Source organism: Xyrauchen texanus, chromosome 15 (genome assembly GCF_025860055.1).
Source record: "Xyrauchen texanus isolate HMW12.3.18 chromosome 15, RBS_HiC_50CHRs, whole genome shotgun sequence".
NCBI lineage: Eukaryota > Metazoa > Chordata > Actinopteri > Cypriniformes > Catostomidae > Xyrauchen > Xyrauchen texanus.
The window spans coordinates 21,466,923-21,489,657 of NC_068290.1; the positions used below are offsets into that span (position 1 = coordinate 21,466,923).

General features: G+C 38.2%; 1 protein-coding gene across 2 annotated transcripts; it reads right to left on the reverse strand.

Annotated features, from left to right (window-relative positions):
• Positions 1 to 154: 154 nt before the first annotated feature.
• Positions 155 to 21,103, reverse strand: zhx2a (zinc fingers and homeoboxes 2a). 2 transcript variants are annotated; one of them, XM_052143933.1, is made up of 4 exons: positions 20,788 to 21,103; positions 13,287 to 13,406; positions 861 to 3,432; positions 155 to 563 (listed from the first exon to the last, which is right to left on the reverse strand). In XM_052143933.1, the coding sequence occupies exon 3, from the start codon at positions 3,275 to 3,277 to the stop codon at positions 866 to 868; it is 2,412 nt and encodes an 803-aa protein (XP_051999893.1). In that variant the 5' UTR covers positions 3,278 to 3,432; positions 13,287 to 13,406; positions 20,788 to 21,103; the 3' UTR covers positions 155 to 563; positions 861 to 865. The 2 variants fall into 2 exon arrangements, with proteins under 2 accessions (XP_051999893.1, XP_051999892.1); XM_052143932.1 differs by having other exon boundaries at positions 861 to 3,437.
• Positions 21,104 to 22,735: the final 1,632 nt, after the last annotated feature.

Here is a 22,735-nt window from a genome sequence, read left to right on the forward strand (position 1 = left end):
CTGTATTGTCTTGATTATGTCCACCATGTGGCTCTGCCTTCACGGCAATAGGTACAGTATGAGATTGCAGGCAATGTGTTTATGTTGAAAAGAAAAGTTCATAATATCACCTAGTTTTTGGGAATGATATGGTTTTTGTAAAAGCACCACTTGTATGTGTCTATCATGGACCACAATATGTTCTCTTGGATTCAACTATGCCAGCTTCACTAGCAGGTGGCTTGGTTTTGTGTCCTCTCACAAAAATTATTTAACATTCCATTATAAGGTTTAAGGGAAATGTCTTGGGACTCAAATGTAAAAGTCTTATCTTCAAAATTGTTTTTACAAATCTGTTACGTACAGAAAAAAATATTTACAAGGGCCCTTTTAAAAAACAAACAATAATAACATAGCAGTCAAACTTTGGCACTGCATGGTCACTCTCCGGACAGTGATTCAGACTCTCCAAGTCCATATCTCTGATAACGTCGGAGTCCAGATATGAGATTATTGGTTCCATACACGATGATATTCCTTAATCATCAGGCCTATCTAGTTCATTCATATCAGCCTGATTTCCTCTGCAACAGAATAAGCATAAAAAATGCCGTTTGACTCACCATACATTATGCTAAAACTGACACACTGACCCCCTCCCAACACACACAAAATGTGGGGTCTGCCTGCTCTCTCACTGCCAAGTTGTTTTTGTAAATGCTAAATTACAGACTAGTGACATCCTGGGTGTCTTAAGAGCCACAGCTGCTACATTATCACAAGGCAACAATTACTTCAGGAAAGCCAATCTCACTCCTTCCCCATTTACAATATCAACCAGCTAGTTTACGTTCAAGTAATAAATCAGAAAAATACCTTACCCAGTTCATCCTGTCACTCTGTGCTCTGCTGACAGCACTTCAAGGTCTAGTGACACTTTCTGTGCATCATAGTTTTTTCCGTCAGCTGCCAAGGATATCCACCTCTTGCCGTCTACACTTGTCTGTCCATGTTGGTCCTTGCTCTTGCTGATGTCAGGCACCAGTTTACTGGTGAACCATTCAACTATGTCCTGGTTGGTTAGTTTTGACTGTTCTGCCAGCTTCTCAAAACCTTCCCCTTTTTGCACCATTGCCTCATTAAAGTGCCTCTGCATAACACATTGTGCGTGCTCTCCAATCAAGGAGTTGTTCTGCCCATTCTGTCTTTTGTTGCTAAGATTCTGAAATTGCTCCAGCCAATCTAAGGTTCCATTCTTCAGAGCAGACCTGTTGTCCTTAAACCAGCGAACAATTTCTGTACGAACAATCCCTGTTTGGATTTCTAGTTGGTTGTACTCCTCTGGTGCGGGCCACTGAGTTTTTGCAAACATGTCCTTAAGAAGGCCAAGAGACTTGCTGTCAATGTCCTCTGGACACATGGAGGACGTGAGAATGGGAAGAGGAGAGTCCCTGGCTTGACTGTCCTGCTCATGGTCTCCATTCAGTGCCCCAATTTGTAGATGATGCTCCAGTCGTTTTGATCCCATCGAGTTGAGCAAGGCTTGTTCCAAGTTGTCTCGTAGTGCACGACGCTCTGTAAACCAGCAGTCTATTTCATTTTTGGCAAGCCTGGTTTCAGCCACAAGGTGCTCTATCTCAGCCAGGGTTGGAAAGCAAGTCCTTTGGAAACTTTCCTCTAACTTTTTCATTTGCTCAGTGGATTTACCTTTTACTCTCTCAAGAAGTGGAAACTGGGTGGCAACAGGTTTATAAGGTTGGCTGTCCTTCGTAGAGAGGTCTATTTGAATTTGTTGCACTGCCTTCAGGTTACCATGGCGTTGATCACTGAACCATTTTTTGATCTCTCCCCAAGAGAGCCCAGTCATCTCGATGAGACGATACACTTCTTCATCATCAGGAAACTGGCATCGAGCATAGCTGGCAGTCAGTTCTCTGATCTGATCAGACGTTTTTTCACAATCTGAAGAAAGACTTTGTGTTGGAGAGACAGACTTGGGAGTACTCTGAATGGACTGGATTATTGAAGGCCTCTTTACCTCAGCAGCAGCCAGTGGTGCTGTGTGGGGCCTCTTGACACCCTGTGCTATTTGATTTGCAACTGTTAGTGTGAGAGGAGCACTAGTTACAGAGGAGCCATTGGCAACTGGTGTCAACACTAGGCTGGATTGTCCAAGGACATGGCAAGGGATGGTCTGGATTAGGGACTGTGAAGCTTTAGTGGACTGTGTTAACTGAGCAGGTAAAACAGTGAAAGTTTTTTGATCAGGCTGAATTGTTCCGTTGAACATTTTCTTTCGTGCTTCCTCAACCTCTTCTGGAGACCAGCTAATACCTTGTTTTAGCCTTTGGGTAGTGAACCACACTTTAATTTGTTCTTCTGGGTGTTTAGAGGCTGCAGTGAGCCAAGAAAGCTCTGCTTGAGTAGGATAGGGAAACTTGTTAAAGGAAGTGATGAGGGTCAGGTTGCCATCCAGTGAGGGGTTGTATTTTGAAGTGTTCAAGGGGACGGCAATTTTTGGAACCAAATTATAGTTAGGTGGGCGTTGCAGGGAGGGCATTATATGAGAAAGGCCATCTTTAAGAGTTGCATCTGGGATTATCACAGTCCCATTCACATTCACTGCAGTAATTTTCTTTTTAGATAGCTCTGGAGTGAGTTTATCCAACTTACTATCTCCTGGAAACCATATACTGTCTGATATACTGTCTGCTTTTGGCTTACCCATCTTAACTGTCAAGGATTTGCTCAGAGGAAAAGCAGTGAAGTCTCGTGACTGAGGGCTGGCTGCATCATAGATGACTGCGCAGTTAGAACCTTCGATTGTCTGTTCTAGAATGGTCTGACTGTTGAGTTTGATCCTCTTAAACTTGAAGTTGCTTTCCCCAGGATGACATTTCTCATTGTGTTCTGTCAAAGAATCAAACTTTTTTGTGTTGAAATTGCAAACCGCACACAAGTATAGTGGGTTGAGTATAACATTTGGGTGGTTGGAATCAACATGCTCTTTGAATTTGTTGAGGTTTTGTGTAGAAAAAGGACAGTATTTGCACTCATAGCCTCCCTGGATTTTCCTCTGAGGTTGAGTTTTTAACTCTGGTTTCTCCTCCTCTGCTGCCTTGTGCATTGAGTTCACATAACTATTTCTGTCTGTCCAGTCCTCATTAGATGAAACATGTGAGGATCCATTCTCCTCTGTACTGTCTACACAGGAATCCATTTCATCTTCATCATCTGTTGCTACCATTTCATCTGGTCGGATCATGCAGGGTGTTGTTGACTTTCTCCGACTAGCCATGGTCAGGGAGTAAGATGGTGCAATGCGGGGGGAATCTGATGATGGGCAATCGGCAGGTCTTGGTCTGGTGGAGGATCAGTAAAAGATGATTCCGCTGACTCTTAATGTCAGCTCCTATTGAAGACTTCATGAGACTTCATCCCAGACCACACAGTCTACTCTAAAGAGAAAAGATACAAAAAAAGTGTGACTGACATAAAGCTAGATACCCATGCATTAGAATTATTAAAGTAATATAACAGAAAGCTAAACAGTAGAGGCAGTTTGTGCCTCTAGAAGCGCTTTTCCACCATCGGGCTCAGAGTTCCGAGCAGGGTGAGTAATTGCATTTCCTCAAGCATGGTTTGGTTCCTGGTCCGGCATTCTCAACACAGTTAGCCAACCATACTCAGGACAGAGAACCTTCTGGTGGAGCGGCTTCACTGACCAGGTGACTCTTGATCAGTCACTTGCTGAGTCAGTCCATTCTAATCCGAACTACGTAAATATTCCCAGATCAGTAAAGAACGGCACAGTTGCACAACAAGAACCGTTTGGCCTGATGGTGAAAAAGTTTCACAATGACTGAGTTGTATTAATTTTGGGGCAACTTCAGGCAAAACACAGCTTGAGTAAAAGTAAAAAAACACAGCAAGGACTATACTTACAGGACTATATTTATGTCTAATGCATGAAACCATTTAGATGCCCATGTGCTGTGTATTAAAATACATTTTACATGCTTTAATTAGAGGCATCAGCAATATGGTGGACTGCCTGGATGGGAGGGGCAGAAACAACCTGTGCTAGTCCAAACACAACCAATCTAGCATTAGACTTAAAGGCTGTGGTGCCATCAGCAGATCTCCGTACATTGGAGACTGATTAAATATGGATGCGACCCTAAACATCTCATATCACAGCCTGAACTCACTGTGAGAGCACCAGTCTAATGCAGCACTGGGCATTCTTTTTTCTTTTAAGAAAACTGTGCTAATGGAAAAAAAAGAACAAACAAAAGTTGTGGAGAATTGAGTGATTCATAATTGATTGTACTCAATTAATAAGCATTTTAAAAGCAACCAAACAACAATGAATCAACTGGTTTGTATTAAACATTTTATTGCTCTTCACTGTTTTCTTTGCAATGGTGACCTATAAACACACACATACAGTGGGACCTGGGTACTCAGCGAGTAAAGACACAGACTACCACCCCTGGAGCTTGCAAGTTTGAATCCAGGGCGTGCTGAGTGACTCTATTCAGGTCTCCTAAGCAACCAAATTGGCTCGGTTGCTAGGGAGGGTAGAGTCACATGGGGTAACCTCCTCGTGGTCGCTATAATGTGGTTCGTTCTCGGTGGGGCGCATGGTGAGTTGTGTGTAGATGCCGCGGTGGATGGCATGAAGCCTCCACACATGCTATGTCTCCGCGGTAACGCGCACAACAAGCCACATGATAAAATGCGTGGGTTGACTGTTTCAGATCCGGAGGGAACTGAGATTCGTCCTCTGCCGCCATGAGGACTTACAGCGCATTGGGAATTAGGTATTCCAAATTGGGGAGAAAAAGTATAAAAAAGAAAGAAAAAAAAAACACAGCAAACAATGTAATTGTGTCCAAAAAAGGTTCCAAAAGGTTTCTAGAACACTACCCCTCTGCCATTGGTTAGCCAAACAGTTAGCCCCACTCCAAACTATTTGATTAAATATTGCTGTGGCTAGTAAAGATCCTCAAACAATAGAAGGTTTTAGTAGTGCCATTGTAAACAATTTTCTGTGAAATAACCTACTAAAGGATTAGGCTACTTTTAGTTATTTCTGCATATTAGATAGCTGAGATAGTAAAGATTATTTTAAGGCCTACATACTTTACCTTCAAGTTAAAATGTTTCTTCTATACAAGTAGAAATAAAAAAGGGTTGGCAACTATACTGGAATAAAGATTGTTGAATCATCATGATTCATCAAGATACCACTCAATTGCCAGTGCATTCATTACCTCATGAAAAATAAGCTAAATAGAAAATAAGAGAAATAGAAAATAAATGCACACACATGCACACTCTCAAACTTGAGTGCTTTCCAAGGAAATGGGTGAGAAAATTAAAGAATGAGAAAACATAAGACCCAAGTTGTGAACACAATCATTGAATCTAAAACCATTCAAAAAGAACAATACATGGCCTATGTCTCAATAGCTTTTATTGACATAAGTAAAGAGAGACTGAACCCACCTGAACTGAAGACTGAAGTACCATAGTACTTGATGCTAATACAGCGTATAAGGAAAATTACAAAACCAACAAAAACAAATATAAATAAACACTTGCCCACACTTTTTTTTACCTTAAAGTTTTCAAGAAGGGACAAGACTGCAAAGACAATACAGTCACATCAATACAAGAAAAAACAAAACCCTATTCCAATATCAGATATATTCAGAATAAACCAGTTTCTGTAAATACACAAGGCCAAATGACTGTTGCAATGTGCCAGTGTCAGTTCTACAAGCATGTGAAAAAACATGTATGGTAAAAGGTGATGCTGAGACAGGAGTAAGGCTGTCAACAGGGCTAAGAATCTAAATTCGAATTTTTCACTTAAATACTTCCAAAATTCTAATTATATTCAGGTTATATTTGAATTTCAAATAACATAATTATTTAAAAGGACATCCAATTTTTAAATTGATGTTGTATCCTACATCAACAAGAGGGGGCAACAAATCTAAACCTATAAACCTATCAGCACGTGTTGTGGCGAATGTAATGATTGTTTATTGTAAAGAACATCTAGCTGTTCCCTTATGTGCATAAAACGATAGTCTAAAGATTTAGCCAGTACTATTTCTTAAATGTTAAGTAAAAAAGTAAAACGAGAAAATAATGGCTTCAATAGACGGTTCTATGTTAAATTACTGTTGTACAGTTGCCTATACCTGTGCCATAGTACTACCATGGAGTAAACCTCCATAATACCGGCGGTACCACAGTGTTTTTTTATTAAATACAGTTTTATGTACATACCTAATGCTTATGTAGATAGAACGCCAAAGATCACCTCTGGGGGCCGTCAACTTAAAGAGCAGGGCAGGTTGCATTCCCACGGTTACCCTTGGTCCAAAGAAGGCCAACAGGGAAAGACGGTGTTTTGCAGCGTCAGGCCAGAGGTTTAAGCACCAAGATACTCATTCCACAATTTTTCAAATCTAGCTACCAGCTTACCTCAACAGATCAACGGAGAATATTCAGTACTGGTCAGAACACAAAATCAGGGCTCTTCTGATTATTTGGTAATGTGGATGTCAGATCGACGTGGCATTTCCCAAACAAAGAAATTATTAAGTATACTGTCATACTCAACTCAACATGTTGTGACTCCAGCGTACAACGGTACAGGTTCGTAAAAATGTTTAAAGAAATTGCAGACACATTACAAATCAGTGTTCGTTTTGAGGGATAGCTAGTCTCTAGAATCTGATATCTCAGCTTTTGTTTCCCTCTTGCTTGTGAAATGGGCAGGGTGTGTGACGTTAACAAATCATATTACGGGTGGATTTTAGGGCAAAACTGCAGGGCTATTGACCCAGTGGTGGGAATGCAGATCATATTTTAATTTGACAGCCTTAGGCAGGAGCAAAACAAATATCAGTACACCCATCTGCTAGTGCATGAATTGACACACATTTTTCCAGGAAAGGATGTTGCTGCGGAACTGCTGTGAATGGGCGGATACAGTGCTCTGTTAATACTGTGCAGCACGGGGGGTGGTGTTCGGATCGAGGCAGAATTAATTTACATCTCATCAAAGAGGGCCGTAGAAGCCTGCAGCACTGCACTGGATCTACACTGAGTGCCATTTTTATCACAATGCAGAAAAAAGTGTTGAGTGTTTGGGTACAGACATCTGTTGCCCTGAAATAATTATAACCAATTTAAAAGACTTTCATAATGTGGTTACTTTTGAGTAAGAGTATAAAGTGATCCATAGCAGTAAGGATAACGGATACTCATTAGTATATTATTCAAATAGTATGGCACTGGATTTTGGATCACAGAAGGTCATAGCAACAATCTAAAACTGACTGCTGTAGTTAGATTCACAGAGAAAAAGTTTAAGTCTAAATGAGGCCAAATCTGTGTGTATGTGACAATGAAGTAGTTTTACAGCAAGAGACCAAACTAGTCCTTTGGGTAGGTGTCCAGGCTTTCAGTGATATGGGGTACCCAGGGACAGGCCTCCAAAAATCTGGACTCATGTGTTGCCATAGAAACAGCCTAGCAGCAGGTGGGAGGGATTTTCTCCACAGAGATCCAGATGAGGAACGTTCCGCATTCCTATTTTTGGCCAAGCCCATTCTTTCGGGGTGAAACCCAAATCGAGAGATGAATGCAAATCTTAATTCTTCCAATTAATTATTTCGGCTTTCTGCTGTATATTGGTTCATGCAGATATATTTTTCACGAGTCAGTAAGAGCAGGTGCATTGATTATACTCACATGAGTTTGAATCTTTATTTGCATCTGCATGGAAACAATCTAGCTACTCTAACGCAGGGAAAACCATGCTAAGTAACAACTTTTAACCGAGTAACCAGAGACAGAGAACATGATGCACCTGCTAAAGCCATCTGTAAGGGTCACGTACAGTGTTTTGAAAGAAACCAAATCCCTGCTGCTAGCCGCAAACTTCTATGGCTGCTTTCCCAGAGAGTTATGGAATACCCATGGAATCACACTGAAGATCAAGAGATCAGGGTTATCATTGAGCACCGTTTCTATTTCCCTGTTTCCACCCGGTATTAAGATGCATTTCGGGTGATCAGATCACATGTGGTCAGCCCTAAATTCAGGTTTAAACAGGGTATAAACGTTTTGTGATCGTATCCCAAAAACCACATCCTATTGTGGTCAAAAATGCATGTGACCAGATTGCATTTGAGGTGTAAATGCTAATCCATTCTGCCGACCCAGCTAGTGTTGTCAAAAATACCGGTACGAAGTCGGTACTGAAACAAAAAAATGTTTACGATACCAGAATTTCTGAAGGTACCAGAGTCTACCCGGTACCCATGCAGAGTCGGGAACTTTTGAACGCTCACAACAAGCAAAAGATGGCGACAAGCAAAGCTGCTGCAGAGTCTCAACTGAATCTTGTCGAAAAGAAAAGTGGAAAAAGCCAGGTTTGGAAATTCTTTGTATTTGAGGCTGATGAAAAGGGAAACATCATAGATCATCAAAAACCTATTTGTAAATGGTGCTTTCACAAAATTCAGACGAAAGGAGGAAACACATCAAACTTAATAAAGCACCTGAAAGACAGACACCCGGATTAATTCAAGCAACCAAAGCAGGTTAGTTTAAAAGCATATTATCATTTGCATTAGGGCTGAAACGTTTAGTCGACATTATCGACAACATCGGAAATAAAAAAAATGCCGAGAAAAATTTTAATTGTCGAATAGTCATTTCATCTCATTTAACGTAAAATGAAATCATATTAAACTGTAATGATGACGCGCGAGAGCAGCACTGCAGTTCACGCCTGACGGAGGAGAGGAAGAATTACACAGATCACAGTCCAGATGCACTCTAAACTTTCACAGCTTCATTTTATGCAGATCCCAAAGTATTAGGGAATTATATATAAAAAAAATAAAAAATAAAAATTCAGAAGCAGTCTCGTTGTGGAATAAGCGGAGCCGGAGCTCTTTAAAGGAAACATCGCGGCGTTACAAATGCAGTTATATTTAATGTGTTATAGCTTTATTAAAGTTCAAACTCAGAAACTGGGTTGCGTGAATGTCCCGATCTAAGGGGGAGAGTTTGAAACTGCACCCGGCTGAGAGAGAGACTCTGCCTCGAGGACGCTCATCCCTCGAGCGTGCACACTTAATGCAGCTATATTAGAACTTATTTAATCATAATATTTGTCACTGTGCATTTCTTATCGTGAAGAAAATTGGCAATATGCAGCTTTATTAATGTGAGAGCACTTTGCGCATTAGTTTGGAAATTGTTTTTTTATTCATTCTATTGTATGCTTGTTTATTGTTTATTTTTTTAGTACTTGGTAAAAACTTAAAGTAAAAGTTGCAAAAGTTGAAACAAATCTTAAATAAGTGTTCAAAAATACTTTAAGCATAAATTGTACAGTTTTGTTATAATTTAAAAATAATATATTTAAATTAAAGTGTTGCTCAATGGCATATTTCTGTTCTTAGTTCTGCTGCTAATGTTTTGTTAACTTTGTTAAGTAAAACTGCTGTTTAGTAACCTGTTTTTGCTTTGGTACCAAAAATGGTATAGAGTACCGTGAAATTTCAATGTATTGGTTCCGACTACTGAAATTTTGGTACCGTGACAACACTAGTCCCAGCAGCAAAGCACCACCCCTCATCTGTCAATCAACTGCTGCACTAAAACAAAAGTTTAAACTTTGCTGGTTACAATAGCTTTAAAAGGGAAATAACCGTACGATCGGAAATTTGTATAAAGCGGATACATACACTAGAGGTCGACAGATAGTGGATTTTACGATACAGAATGAAAAAAATAACACGCAAAGTAAAATAGTGCTGAACTTTATTACAAAAATAAACAGTACTGACTGAACCATGAAAATGTATTGTACTTTATTAAATGAAATAAATATTAATATATTGACTAATATAAACATTTTAAAGTCAGCTGATTTTTAAATTGGCATTGTTTCCTTGGTCCACAAAAAGCAAAAAGACAAAAAAAGTAACATTTCACTTTCACAAAGAATGTGCATAAAATAAATAAAACATTTTTGTCAGTCCATATTCTCAAATGTTAAATCAAAAGTAAAATGAGGAGGGAAAACGCTTCAATAGACAGTTCACATGGTGTTACACTTGCACTGATTCTTACTACTCCAGACTCAAGCTTCATAATAACAGCGAAATACCACATCGTCTTTTATTCAGTACAGTTGTATGTAGAGTAGCAATATTCACAGACAGCAGTGGTATTCAGTTGAACTTAGTGGTAAAGCGGCTCAAACTATGAGCCCAGGCCAGGTGCTGTTCAAACAGACAGAACACAACAGACTGGAACTGAACGCGAGGATCTCGTGACATACTGTATTTCCAAGTTGAACATCTTTCCTGACAAAGCATTTGAACAACTCAAGACACAATGGCCATAGACCTCCACCTACTGTAAGGGGCTGTTCACACTGAACGCTTTTGCAACCACACATTCGTTTTTCTATGTAAACGCGTGCTAGATGAATGTCTTTGTTTCCCTGTGTTTTTGTTTATTCAGTGTCTCATGGAGGAGCGCGGTTTTTTAGACGATGTGTCTAATTAAAAAGAACTCGTAAAACAATACTGATAAAATGCATGTTGAGACACCTGCTTTCAGTTAAACTGTATTTGTTGGGCTGTGACTAGCCTTTTTAGCACAAGAATGTGATCGATCTGAAGTCATCGTATTACAGTGAGGATAAAAAAAAATGTCATTGAAATCAGATGCATTTCTGATTTGTTTATACGTTTCTCTCGGCTATATGAAGATATTAATTTGCTTTCTCACATCACTAGCTTTAAATATGCAACTTAGCTGGCTAACGAATGCATAAATGTGACCAGCTGGATATAAACTAATGCATGTAATAGACTAGATTGTTGTACTAATAGATGTAACAATCGTGACTGTAACACAATTAAATGGAAAGGAGGCAGTGAGAACTGGCTTAACAATATAAATAATAGTTTAATAATAAACAACACACACACACACACACACACACGTCGGGCAGCTGCCCGTAACTCTCTCCCTCACACTGCTGTCTCCAGTCGCCTTTATCCCTCTCTGGCTTAATCAGCCTTATTAGCGGACAGGTGTGGAATCACACACTGGCCCCACCCTCCACTCTGCCACAGTGACATTTAAACATTTGGGTATGACTTACGTGCATTTTTGTCACATTGTTCTAACAGCTTGAGGTTAGCTTTAATGTTAGCATCCTCTCAGCCTTGTCGGCAAACATACCGCTGTTCTCTTCTAGTGCAGCATCTAGTCAACAAATGAATTACTTTATAATGATATGACAACATGTACTGTACAAATACCTTTTCGTTGTTGATGTTTTAAATCAGCATCTGAAGTGTTTGGCTCCATGCAGCGTAGTCTTACGTGTCATAAACACCACAAGGCACCTGTCATACTGTATAATGACAACAGACCCATCCCAGCCACTTCAGCACCAGACGCAAAAGGAATCAGTGTGGATTTTTGCCAATAAACTATAGTTCCAGAAATATGTTATAGGCAAAACCGATATATCGTTCGACCTCTATCATACACAATCACAAGTGCTTCTTTTGCGTGTCTGATATCAACACAGATGACAAGCACAAACACCTGAACCACCTTTAATACAGGTAATCCACTATAATATCAGATAATTCTGCTTGACATGTTGCAAATTGTGCTTAAATTAAATTTCTTTCTGGGAGAAACAGCACACCTTTTTTGTGCTTTCTTTGTCACAGGAATGCAAGTTGTCACAGGAGACACATTTAAGTGACCAGGTGTAAACGGTGATCTGTCTCACCTGACTACATGTGATCGGATCACCCAAGACGCATCATAATACCAGGTGTAAACGGGTCCATGAGCCTTGGATGAAATGGACGATAACACCAGTTCATTTACATGATTTCATCTCTTCACTACATTCACTTGCAAATGTTATCATTGAACAAAGGCCATTTTTTTTAATTCCATAGAGCCACTGTTAATCTGATAACTTGATAACATGATTTATGTAACACTAACTACAGACAAAGACATTAATATCAACAATCTTTTTCCTAAATGTCCACCCATTGTCTGTTATACTGCATACAAATTTTAAAACACAAAATAGTAAATCTTACTTTTTAGACAATTTTCTAAAATCAGCCTCTAGCATGCTCAAGAACAGCTTTGTTCAATGGAAATGAGATTCATACCACTGGACAGTAATCACTGCTGTCATCCACCTGTGAGTTTGTTTCACAGCACACAAGTGGGCTGAATCATACAGATCTCACGAAGATCTAAAGCACATGACTCTACACCAACAATAAAACAACCATTTTAGGGATAAGAAACCTGGGAGGCAGAACAATGATGTTAAATTATTATTATTCTTTTTTTTAATACCTTTCACATTTGACCTAATGTTTTCCAATATGCTGAATAAAATAAATCTTGTCATGCAATGATGACTGATGTGAGCTCATTTGTGAGCTCAACCAAAACAATATTCTTTCTGTATTTACTTACATACAAGTCCTCTGTAGGCTATATTTTTTATCTGGCCTTTAGACAAGTGCTTTAAAAATTGTATTATAAAAAGAAAACTGAGATACAACTACATAATAACTACCAACATAAGTAAGTGAGCTGTCTGAAAAAGACAAGGAATGGGTCAATTAAAACTCATCCCAGGCATGGAAGAGTTTTTATTTAATAATGTTGTATCAAAATGGACTGTCTTGGATAATATTTTTTTCTTTCTTTTCATAGGTGCAAGCACATCCCTGGCAATTACTCCACCACAAAGTCTGAACTACAGAATTAACAATTCTGTTAATTCATTACATTAAATGATTTAAGATTTGACAGAATTATTAGAGATCCAGGTTCACAAGTTAAAGGCACTAGAAGCATAGTTCCCACAGGAACTAGGACTAAGGTTCCCACACCTTGATCAATTAATTTCCATGATATATTCATGACGTTTCCATGATTGTTCCACTTGTTTAGATTACTGGACCCTTTAGATTTATGCTAATTTATTTCCATCACTTATCAGGCCGTGAAAAAGGAAATCCATATTTTTTAATTCCCTGATATTTACTGATTTTCCATGACTGTGGGAACCCTGTTGAGAATGCTGGCTTGGCTCTGTTGCACAAACACCATATCTTAACTCACTTATGCTCAGTTTGGGTTTCATACCACTATACTGTTCTCACAAATCTTTTGAGGCTAAATCCGAGGCCCACCTGTCAGAGATGGTCTTCTTCCTCTTAAGAATAATGTTTGTGGTGATGGCCAGGTCCTGTGTGGCCAGTTTTCCTCCTCTGCCACCCTTATTCTCAGTCAATGTTCTCTTGTTGCTTCACCTAAGAAAACAAGTACAGTTGGATTGTTACAATCTAGGAAATTCATCTAAATGCCTTTAAATAATTTCTAATGAGGGTCAGAGGCACCAGTTTAAAAAACAAAAAAAAATTAAACTTCCTCTCAAAACTAAGTGCAGACTGACTCCTATTCCTCATAACAAAGAATGTTGACAACACTTAAGACACTTATTTTCTTTTTTAAAGGTTCAGAGAGAGAAACTCCTTACAAGCCAGCAACAAACTGACCCATACTCTGCGTTACAGGTCAATGGCCTGATAAGACTGATCAACTCGACATCTTTAGGCCTAAATGTCATGTCCCTAATGGAGCAACAACAAAATTATTCATATTTTACTTTCTGCTAAACCAGTTTGGCTTTTCCAAAAATATACAGTTTGTATGTATTTTAAGGGAGCTTTCACACTAGCACTTTTGGTGTGCACCTTGGTTGGAATGACACCAAAGTTTGGTTTGTTTGGATGATGTGAACACTGTTTTCCGAACTTGGGTGCGCACATGGTAACCACACCCGAGTCAGCTTGAAGAGGTATGATATGAACACAATTGTACCAAATCGCAGAAATGAACCACTTGTGATGACATAATTTGCCTCTTTGTAGGCACCCGATCGAAATGATTATGGTATAACGCATTTCTCTCACACCTGCTTGTGTCAAAACAAATCCCCTTCAAAGAGCAGCTAATATTCTTCAGATCTCTTGCAACACATCCGTGGGCTCACGGCAGCCAAACACTAAAATTTAACACCAGTGTCCGAAATTAACACCCACATTTTCTTTTTGGTTGTTGAATTTTGCAGTGTTATCCACCAGAGTGCTTTTTCCTTTCTATCAGTTTGTGACAGCTTGCAAAACAATGGAACATGTTCCAGTTTTGTCCTCAACGGGGCTCTTTAGACATGCACCGATCCAATACCTGGATCGGTATCGGCTCCGATACTGAAGATTTTAGACGGATCGAGCATCAGTCCGACGAGCCCAATCCAAATCCGATACGGTGTGTTAGTCATGTTCATTACCGTCAAGCTCCAAAACTGACAAAAGAATCATAAAAACACCATTAAAGTAGTTCATATGACTATGCATTTTATTTAAAGCCAATCGAAGACGTACGATAGCTCTGTGAATCACAAAAGGCTGTGTTTAATAAGTAAATTTACAGTATGCGCAGTGCCAGCGCATTAGTGAATGGTGCTGCTCTGTTTAGACACACACACACGGCTATTTTTAGCCTTCACAGCGGTGCGCAATATTTGAGCGCTACTCAAGAACAGCATCTCAGATGTTGATGCTCAATAGTTCAGTTCACTTATAATATGCATTTAGAAGGGCACTGGAGGTGCATTTTACCAGAATTTGAATAAGAAGCAAATTAAACTACTGTGAACTAGCTACAAACAAACACATACACAACTTCCTGGAGAGTTCAGAATGTCAAAATAAAAGCGTGAGGGTTTAAAAAGTGCATGATTTAAATATATATTACTGTTGTATTTAAAATGACAAATAAAAGTCAATAATAATAATAATAATAATATTAATAATAACACTTTATTATTATTATTGTCATCATTAGTATTTGTTTACAGTTTATAACAATATTTAAGTCAAATGGGTTCCAAAAATAACTGTGTGAATGAAAAGTGAGCTGATGTCTTACAACTAAATTAAACAAAAGAGATCTGAAGTCCAGATGCAAGTTGAAAGATTTTGAAAAAAAAAAATAATAATTATAATAATAATAAATAAAACACTGGTTTCTTTTCTACTAAAGACTTGAAGACTGGAATTACTGTTAATTTTGCTGCTACATTATCCAGTATACTAGTTAATAATAAAGTTAATAAGCTATACATTTATATTGAAATAATGTTTAGTTAGAGGTTTGTTTCTCTTTACATATTAAAGAGTATCCCAATTAGTTCCACACAATAATGTAAAGATATTCTAAACTGATTATGCAAAAAACAAGACTGGTATCGGCTTGAGATTTTCGATATCGGAAGAGAAAAAGAGGTATAGGTGCATCCGTACTCCAGTCAGTAAGGTTGCAGGTGTTTATATCGAAAGGCTCTTATTAGCTAACCCCACTGCTCATCTATGAGACAGTTAGCAGTAAATCTAGAAGCAAGATGAAGGCACGGTTCAGGAGCATTCATGCCATTCAAATGGAGGGAAGACCTTGGATTTCTAGTGGATGTGCAAGTACGTTTTAATAACCCACGACCATAGTTTTAAAAAAAAAAGGTACTCAACCAATTGAACCAGTGCAACCAAAAATTAAAATGCCATACAGAGGTGCATCACTCACTCTAAGCGAAATTTGAGCATAAACATATTTTTAAAAATATGTTTATGCATATGGTGGGGGGGCTGACAAGAGTATTATAAATTTTTTTTCCTCTACGAAATGCCATAGTCGGAGAGACCTCGAAAGTTTTGCTATAACTGGATCTGATTTTAGAATATGCCAATGTTTGTGTATAATACTTCAAAGGTCTCTCTTTGGGGAGTATACAGTAGGTGGTAATGAATTGAACTAGAGGGCTCTTTGTAGAAACTCTAGTTGATTTTGAAGTGCTTAGCAACTAACCCACGGCCACACATACAAATTCTCTTGTAATGATTTAATTATAATACAGAAACCAAATTATTTTCATGAAGTTCAGTTTCATTAACTGTTCTTGAAAGTGCATTTTTCTGGTGATGCAGACAAAAATCGGACTAAAATACTCAGTGTTTCCTGTACTACTATAGAGCGCCGCAGCAACACTCACTGCTTCTGTATCTACAGTGTGAGACATATAGCACTACCAGTGTAGACCAATTCCCAGCCAAATGACTCTTGTGCTAGTACATTTTAGTGAACCAACAATTACAGTGCTGCTGATGTTGTCCGATTCCCAAACAAATGACTCTATGTGCAGGCTCTTTTTAGTGTGTCAAAAATACTTATGAATCAGTTGGAGCTGAATTAATTGTCTCACTCCAAGTGAATCAAGAACTGCTACTGTATTATGAAGCAACTGAAGTGTCATGAGACTCGTGAGAGTTCCTTGTCGTTTATATGACAACATGTAGCTTAAAGTACAAATTTAGTCAATAATCTGAAAAATAATTCTAAATGGACTACCTGGCAATTCAATATTTTATAAATAATACAGTTATTTAAAAAAGCAGTTCACTTTTAAATGTCTATTTGTCTCTCGTGTCTGTAAAATGCACTTGTTAAATGCAATAAAAATTATTTAAAATTTATCATTTAAATTGGACAGTAAGAAATGTTTTTTTTTTTTTTATCTATCAGCCACCATGGCTGGTGGGCTAAAAAGTTTCAGAAGCTGTTCATCACATCACATCACAGCACAATCATTGCATCCATGAAAGACAAAAAGTTCTGTGCGTGGCCATTTTTGGTAAATTCAAAGAGACAAACTAACACTTCACCGAACACAGTGAAGCTGACCTCTTCTTGAGAACTGAGAATCTAGTCTTCAAAACGAAGTATGGGCTGCTTGAATTCAATAATTCCTCAGCATGCATATAAACTTTCACAATCCAAACTTCTTCACCCTTTGTTATGATTTATTATGCATCTCAATATTATGGCCTGCACGATAATGCAGTCTCTTACACCTCCAAAAAGCTGGGTCAAGGCTGCAAAAGTAGGGCAGAATATTGGCAACAGAGAGACTGCTAAACAGAGACTGCCTGCAAAAAGTTGGATGCATTCCTACTCGAAGAAAACAACCTCTCAAATAGATTGTTTTCTTTTCTGGATTTCTTTAAGGTGGTTTAAGTCAGAGGAAATCAGGTAACAATTTATTTGATACAAATCTACAATGCTGCGACACATCTATGCAAGATCCCAGCTGCTTTCACTGCCTCTAAAACTTATTCAGAAACTCAGCCAAGACTATCATGCCCCAAGATATATTACGATCATTTACGAGTATGATCATACGATGTATGATATAAATACGATCCTGCATAGTTATGCACCATGACTTATTGCACTCTATGCAACTGTCTAGTTAGAAAACAAAGTGGCTAGTAAAATATACCACCTTGAACGGAAACTGAGTTGTAGCACACATCAGTTCTGACTCCCTCTTCCAGGACATGAACACAAAGAAAATAATAGCTTTTGTAGTGATGACTAATAAATACCCAGGCTCCAGTGTGAGGCCAGATTCCATCACAAAGAGGCTCTGCTTTCAGTAGAGTCATGACCACCACTGACAGAGAAAGCCTGCATGGGAGCCAGCCCACGGCTGTGACTTCAGCAACTGTCGGCTTAGTCACCGACAGCATGAGCTACGAGGCCGAGGCAGCAGCAACCACCTCCTCAAAGACGTCAGCTCCATGAACGCAGGCAGCCATTTTGAATCCAGCCAGTCACCTGGCATAAAACACATTTTGTGCCAAAGCTAGTCAAACCGAGATGAGGTCTTGCTTTTTAAGTCTTTTAATTTGTCTCATTACTTCGTAACAGTTACCCTAGTCGTGAATCTATGAATAAACCTTTGTAATGCAAGTTTTTCTACTATGAACAACAATTCAAAGGCGCACGCTACAGGTTTCCAAGTACATTTTTGCCAGGTTTAGCAAGAATTTTTAATTGTTTAACAATGGCATGAATCTAGAATAAACTTCACAGTAACTGTATCTAAAAATTTTGGCCGTATGCTATAATCTAACAAATAAACATTATCATAATTTCTGATTATTTCCTTTGACATTATAATTGCAATTATTAATTTCAATCAACAGAATTTACATGAAAATATTTTGTGTGGGGCAGTTGCATGCCATATTCTTTATGCAGGCGAAGCATTAAAACAACTTGAGAACTATGTTCCTGAATTGCTTTAATATTTGAATTGCATGTAAAACAAAAAGTGTCACTCACATTTTGAATAAATTGTATAATTTGAAAAAAGGTGTAATTTAGATAGCGAGCATTACTGATATGCTTTCGACTAATTTAAATGAGTCAGATTTGCCTCTGCATTCATGTACACAATGGCCTCAAAAATATGTTGCAACTATAACATTTTGCCACAATGGGAGTACACATACATGGAATGCTGTAATTGACACGTTTCACAATTATATAATTGTGACTGTAATTGTGACAATTATTTTTTTTATTAATTGTTCAGCCCTAATTGTGTGCACATGATATGATGTGGGTAAGAACCCAAATAACTGTATCTTACTTTAAATAATATTAGATTCTAAGGAGGTAGAAACATAATTAGCTAAAAATAACCATTTAAAGGGATAGTTCACTCAAAAATGACAATTCTGTCATCATTTACTCACCCTAATGTTGTTCCAAACTGTACGACTTTCTTGAGATGTTACACAGAATTACAGCCCCAGTCACCATTAACTTCGTTCATGGAAATAAAATGCAATGAAAGTGAATGGTGACTGAGACGAAGATAATACTTAGCATCTACTTTCACATTCCACGGAGGCAATAACATCATATGGGTTTTTAACAATACGAGGGCGAGTAAATGATAACAGAACTTTCATTTTTGGGTGAACTATCCCTTTATAGAATGCAAAATATCATATAGTTTAATCTCATGATGTTTTAAGAGGCCCGTTTAAATTGCAGCATTATCTTAAAACAGAGATGCCCTTGACACTTGTAGTCAACTTTATTCAAACTCAAGAAAACCTTCCCATCAATGCTCATTGGGGAAATATTCTGAAACTGATTTGCCAATAACATCTGACTACCTGGGGAAAAAAAGGAAAGCAATGTTGGTCACATAAAAATCCTAGGATATCTGATGTTATGAAAATCGTGCCTCCACGAATAGCCTACTATTACACATAAGTGACAGCATTTGGTGTTGGAGATTTACATCCTCAAGGAATGTTCAGAGTTTAATACATGTTAAAATCAATCAACAGCATTTGTGACATATTTTTGATAACCACAAAAATAATAGACTTGTCCTTTGTTTAAAAAAAAAAAAAAGAATCAAACATGTCGATTACAGTAATGCACTTACAATGGAAGTAAATGGGGCCAGTCCATAAACAGTAAAATACACACCGTTTAGTATAGCCACAAGATATAAACATTGTACGTTTTAACATTATTACAAAAACACTTACTAACCTCATTTGTGTAAAGTCATATCCAATATTACGATTTTGTTGGCATGGCGACAGCGTAACCTATTAAACCCTATAATCTGGCAAAGGGTGTAACACCAGTAAACCCCTGATTTTATCACACTAAATCATGTTAACACAGAGTTTAACATCTTGTGGCTATGCTTTTGAAACAACGTGTATTTTAATGTTCATGGACAGGCCCCATTCACTTCCATTGCAAGTCCATTACGGTTACCGCGATTTTTGAGGGAGGAGTCGAAATTGTTTTTTGTGCCACAAATGTTGCCACTTGAGACTAACTTGTATTGAACCTGGAACATGTCCTTAAAAAGCAGACTAGACACTGACACACATATGAACAGTGCACTGTTAGTTTGACACACCTGAGGTGTCTTAAGAAAATTAACGGTCCGCCAGGTTTTATTGAGATGTTGGTTCACGATATTACAACCGCATATTATATTAAGAATTTTAACAACTGTAATCGATACATCGTATGACTTACAGAAATGCATTTGTCCTACTCCACGATATGGTGTCTAGTCCTAAAAGCATGCTATCAGTTTTAATAGCGCGGATGCGACAATTTTAGAAACTATCACAGATGTGACCACCGTGCTGCAATGTGGCTGGCGGTTGATGCGTGTGCCATGCAGTAAGCTCGTGGAAGGCGTCACCACTGCCTACATCATACGACACCAAACCGAAATCAAAGTAGATGCGTACCATGCTCACTTCATACGAGTACATGAATTAATCTTTCCAAGTTGGAATTACAATAACAAACGATGCGTACACTAGAACATATGGTTTAAATGAAACAAAACAGAGTCCAATAAAAAAAAATCACTTGCACCGACGTAACGCCATGTCGACATTGGTAGCCATATTTTGCTGGTTATTTCGACATCAGAAGTAGACATGTTCTCGCGCCAATACCCCTTAACTTTAACGATTCTATGAAACTTTCCGCGAGACAAAATAAATCACAGCAGTGGAAACTTAAAACTATGGTTATCGGGTCAGGTCATTGCGGATATTCAGGTGCTCACTTTCTACAATATGGCTTGGACAAACAAAGTTCGGTGGTACAGCTAGGGGGGAAAATATTCACCTTCGAAGCAGTTTATAGCATGTGTTTGTGTGTATTCAAACGCGTCTGTAACTTTGAGGTTTGTTTGCTAATCGAGAACATTTTAAATTCAGCCATTCTTACCTGCCTACCACCAACGGAAAAGCCTGAGATGCGAGGTTATTGACAGCAAGACTCCAAAATCGCGTACTTTTCCACGAGTGCAGATTCTAACCGAATCCTATAGACAACAGCCGCAAAAAATTGGCGATCACTGGGGGATCTACGCCAAAACCCACATGATCTACTACGTCAGCAGACGTATTTGCATACGATACAAGACGCCGTTCCATCCTGACTTCACAATTGAAATCCTAAATGTAAAAAGTTGAAATAAGTGCCAACGGCAAGCTATGGCTTCGAGTGCAAGAGCAGTAGTTCACTTCACCCCCGTGCTTGCTTTTTTGAGACGATTAAACCACTGTTGTTTTGACATCCCCTGCGTTAGTTTGGATCAGAGGTCATTTAATATTAAGCACTCTGTGTAGTAAACCAACGGCTGAACGGATCTCTCGTTTTCTCTTCTCTCTTTCTCCCCTCCCATCATCGCCACTGTCCCCATCTCTCTCCCTCCCTTTCATATTCACCCCCTCCCACCTTTGCCTGTAGCCTTACTGTGGTTGTGCTTGAAAACAATCAGGCTAACTCGTAAGTGTAAGTGCCAACTGTAAGTAGAAAGGGGTAGAAACTCGTGCAAAAACATGACTTGGTTATTGACATTTTTAAGAACCTAGTAGACGTTTTCTTACCAAACATGATATGTGACAGTTAGCTATAGGGATACAAGTCAAGTGCTAAAACAAAACAAGAGTAATAGTTACTGTTTCTTGTCACAATTTTCTATTATTTCTTGTCAGATGAGTGATTGCCCTTTTGAGACCTGCGCATGCAGCACTGGGCTCTGATGACTACTGCTGCAGAATCTCATGAATAATTCATGTATCAGCGATGCGCCAGTGGTTGGAAATATTTACATACAAATAAGCAGCTAATAAATGATTAATGACCATTAATTTGATCTTTGTTTTTAGTCGTTCATTTGAACTTTTCTGCACAAGTTTTATTCAGTACTATGGTTGCACACATGCACATTTGTTTTTTCTCTGTGTATTTAACGCCATCTACAGGATATTATTTGTATGTTTAATTTGATAACGATTATTTTTGTTGTTGTTGTTATTGTTGTTGTTTGGTCCTTCCTGCCAAAAGAATGACAAACTGTCAGCAGGTTAAAATTAGTCAGATTTGTCATGGAGGACGCTCTAATATGGCATTTGTCGAAATTTATGTCACATCATAGTTTTGTATGATGCTTTTGTTTTGTGCATGGATCATTAATTCATGATTAATTAATGACTTGTTTGTATACTAATAACATCATTTGTGTATTATTGACACCACACATGGTTGTCTGCTTGTAGGGTACAAAGGGGCTAAAGGCACACCTTAAGGATAATTTGCATTTTTCTGGTCACATAGGGTATCAGGATGGATACAAATAAAAGTATTTTTAGTAATTAATGAAGGAACATAATTTGTTTGAAAATAAATAATAATGGAAGGTTGTTTTGATAAAAATATTATTTTATTTAATTTTTTTACCCCACATGCCCAGTGGGTTTAATGTTATATAATGTTACTTTTGGGACAATAGTTATAGGGCAAACTTTGTCAACTTAGGCAAATACGTTTTAGACAGCAAGATGCTTTTTTGAATAACAAATGAAGATCATGCTTATTCAAAATAACTACTTCAGAAAATTGTTAGCTATTTTCAGTTAATTTCAATTACATTTGGCATTTCATAACATCTCAAGTATTCTATAAACAAACTAATCTCCACAGTGATTGGATCAGTCAACGTGAGCATACTTTGAACATTTTTCATAACAAATCTATTCCCCCCATTTAAGTAAAATAATGTATTAAATGGGGGCCTTTATCCCCTGCAACAGGGGGGCTTTTTACCCCAAATACCATCATTTTTGGCTCAAAATAAATGTGATAATTTCAGGGATTCTCATTAGCCTCA

Excerpts from the sequence above, each read along its gene's own strand:
- zhx2a (XM_052143933.1), bottom strand. The coding sequence starts at position 3,277 with ATGGCTAGTCGGAGAAAGTCAACAACACCCTGCATGATCCGACCAGAT.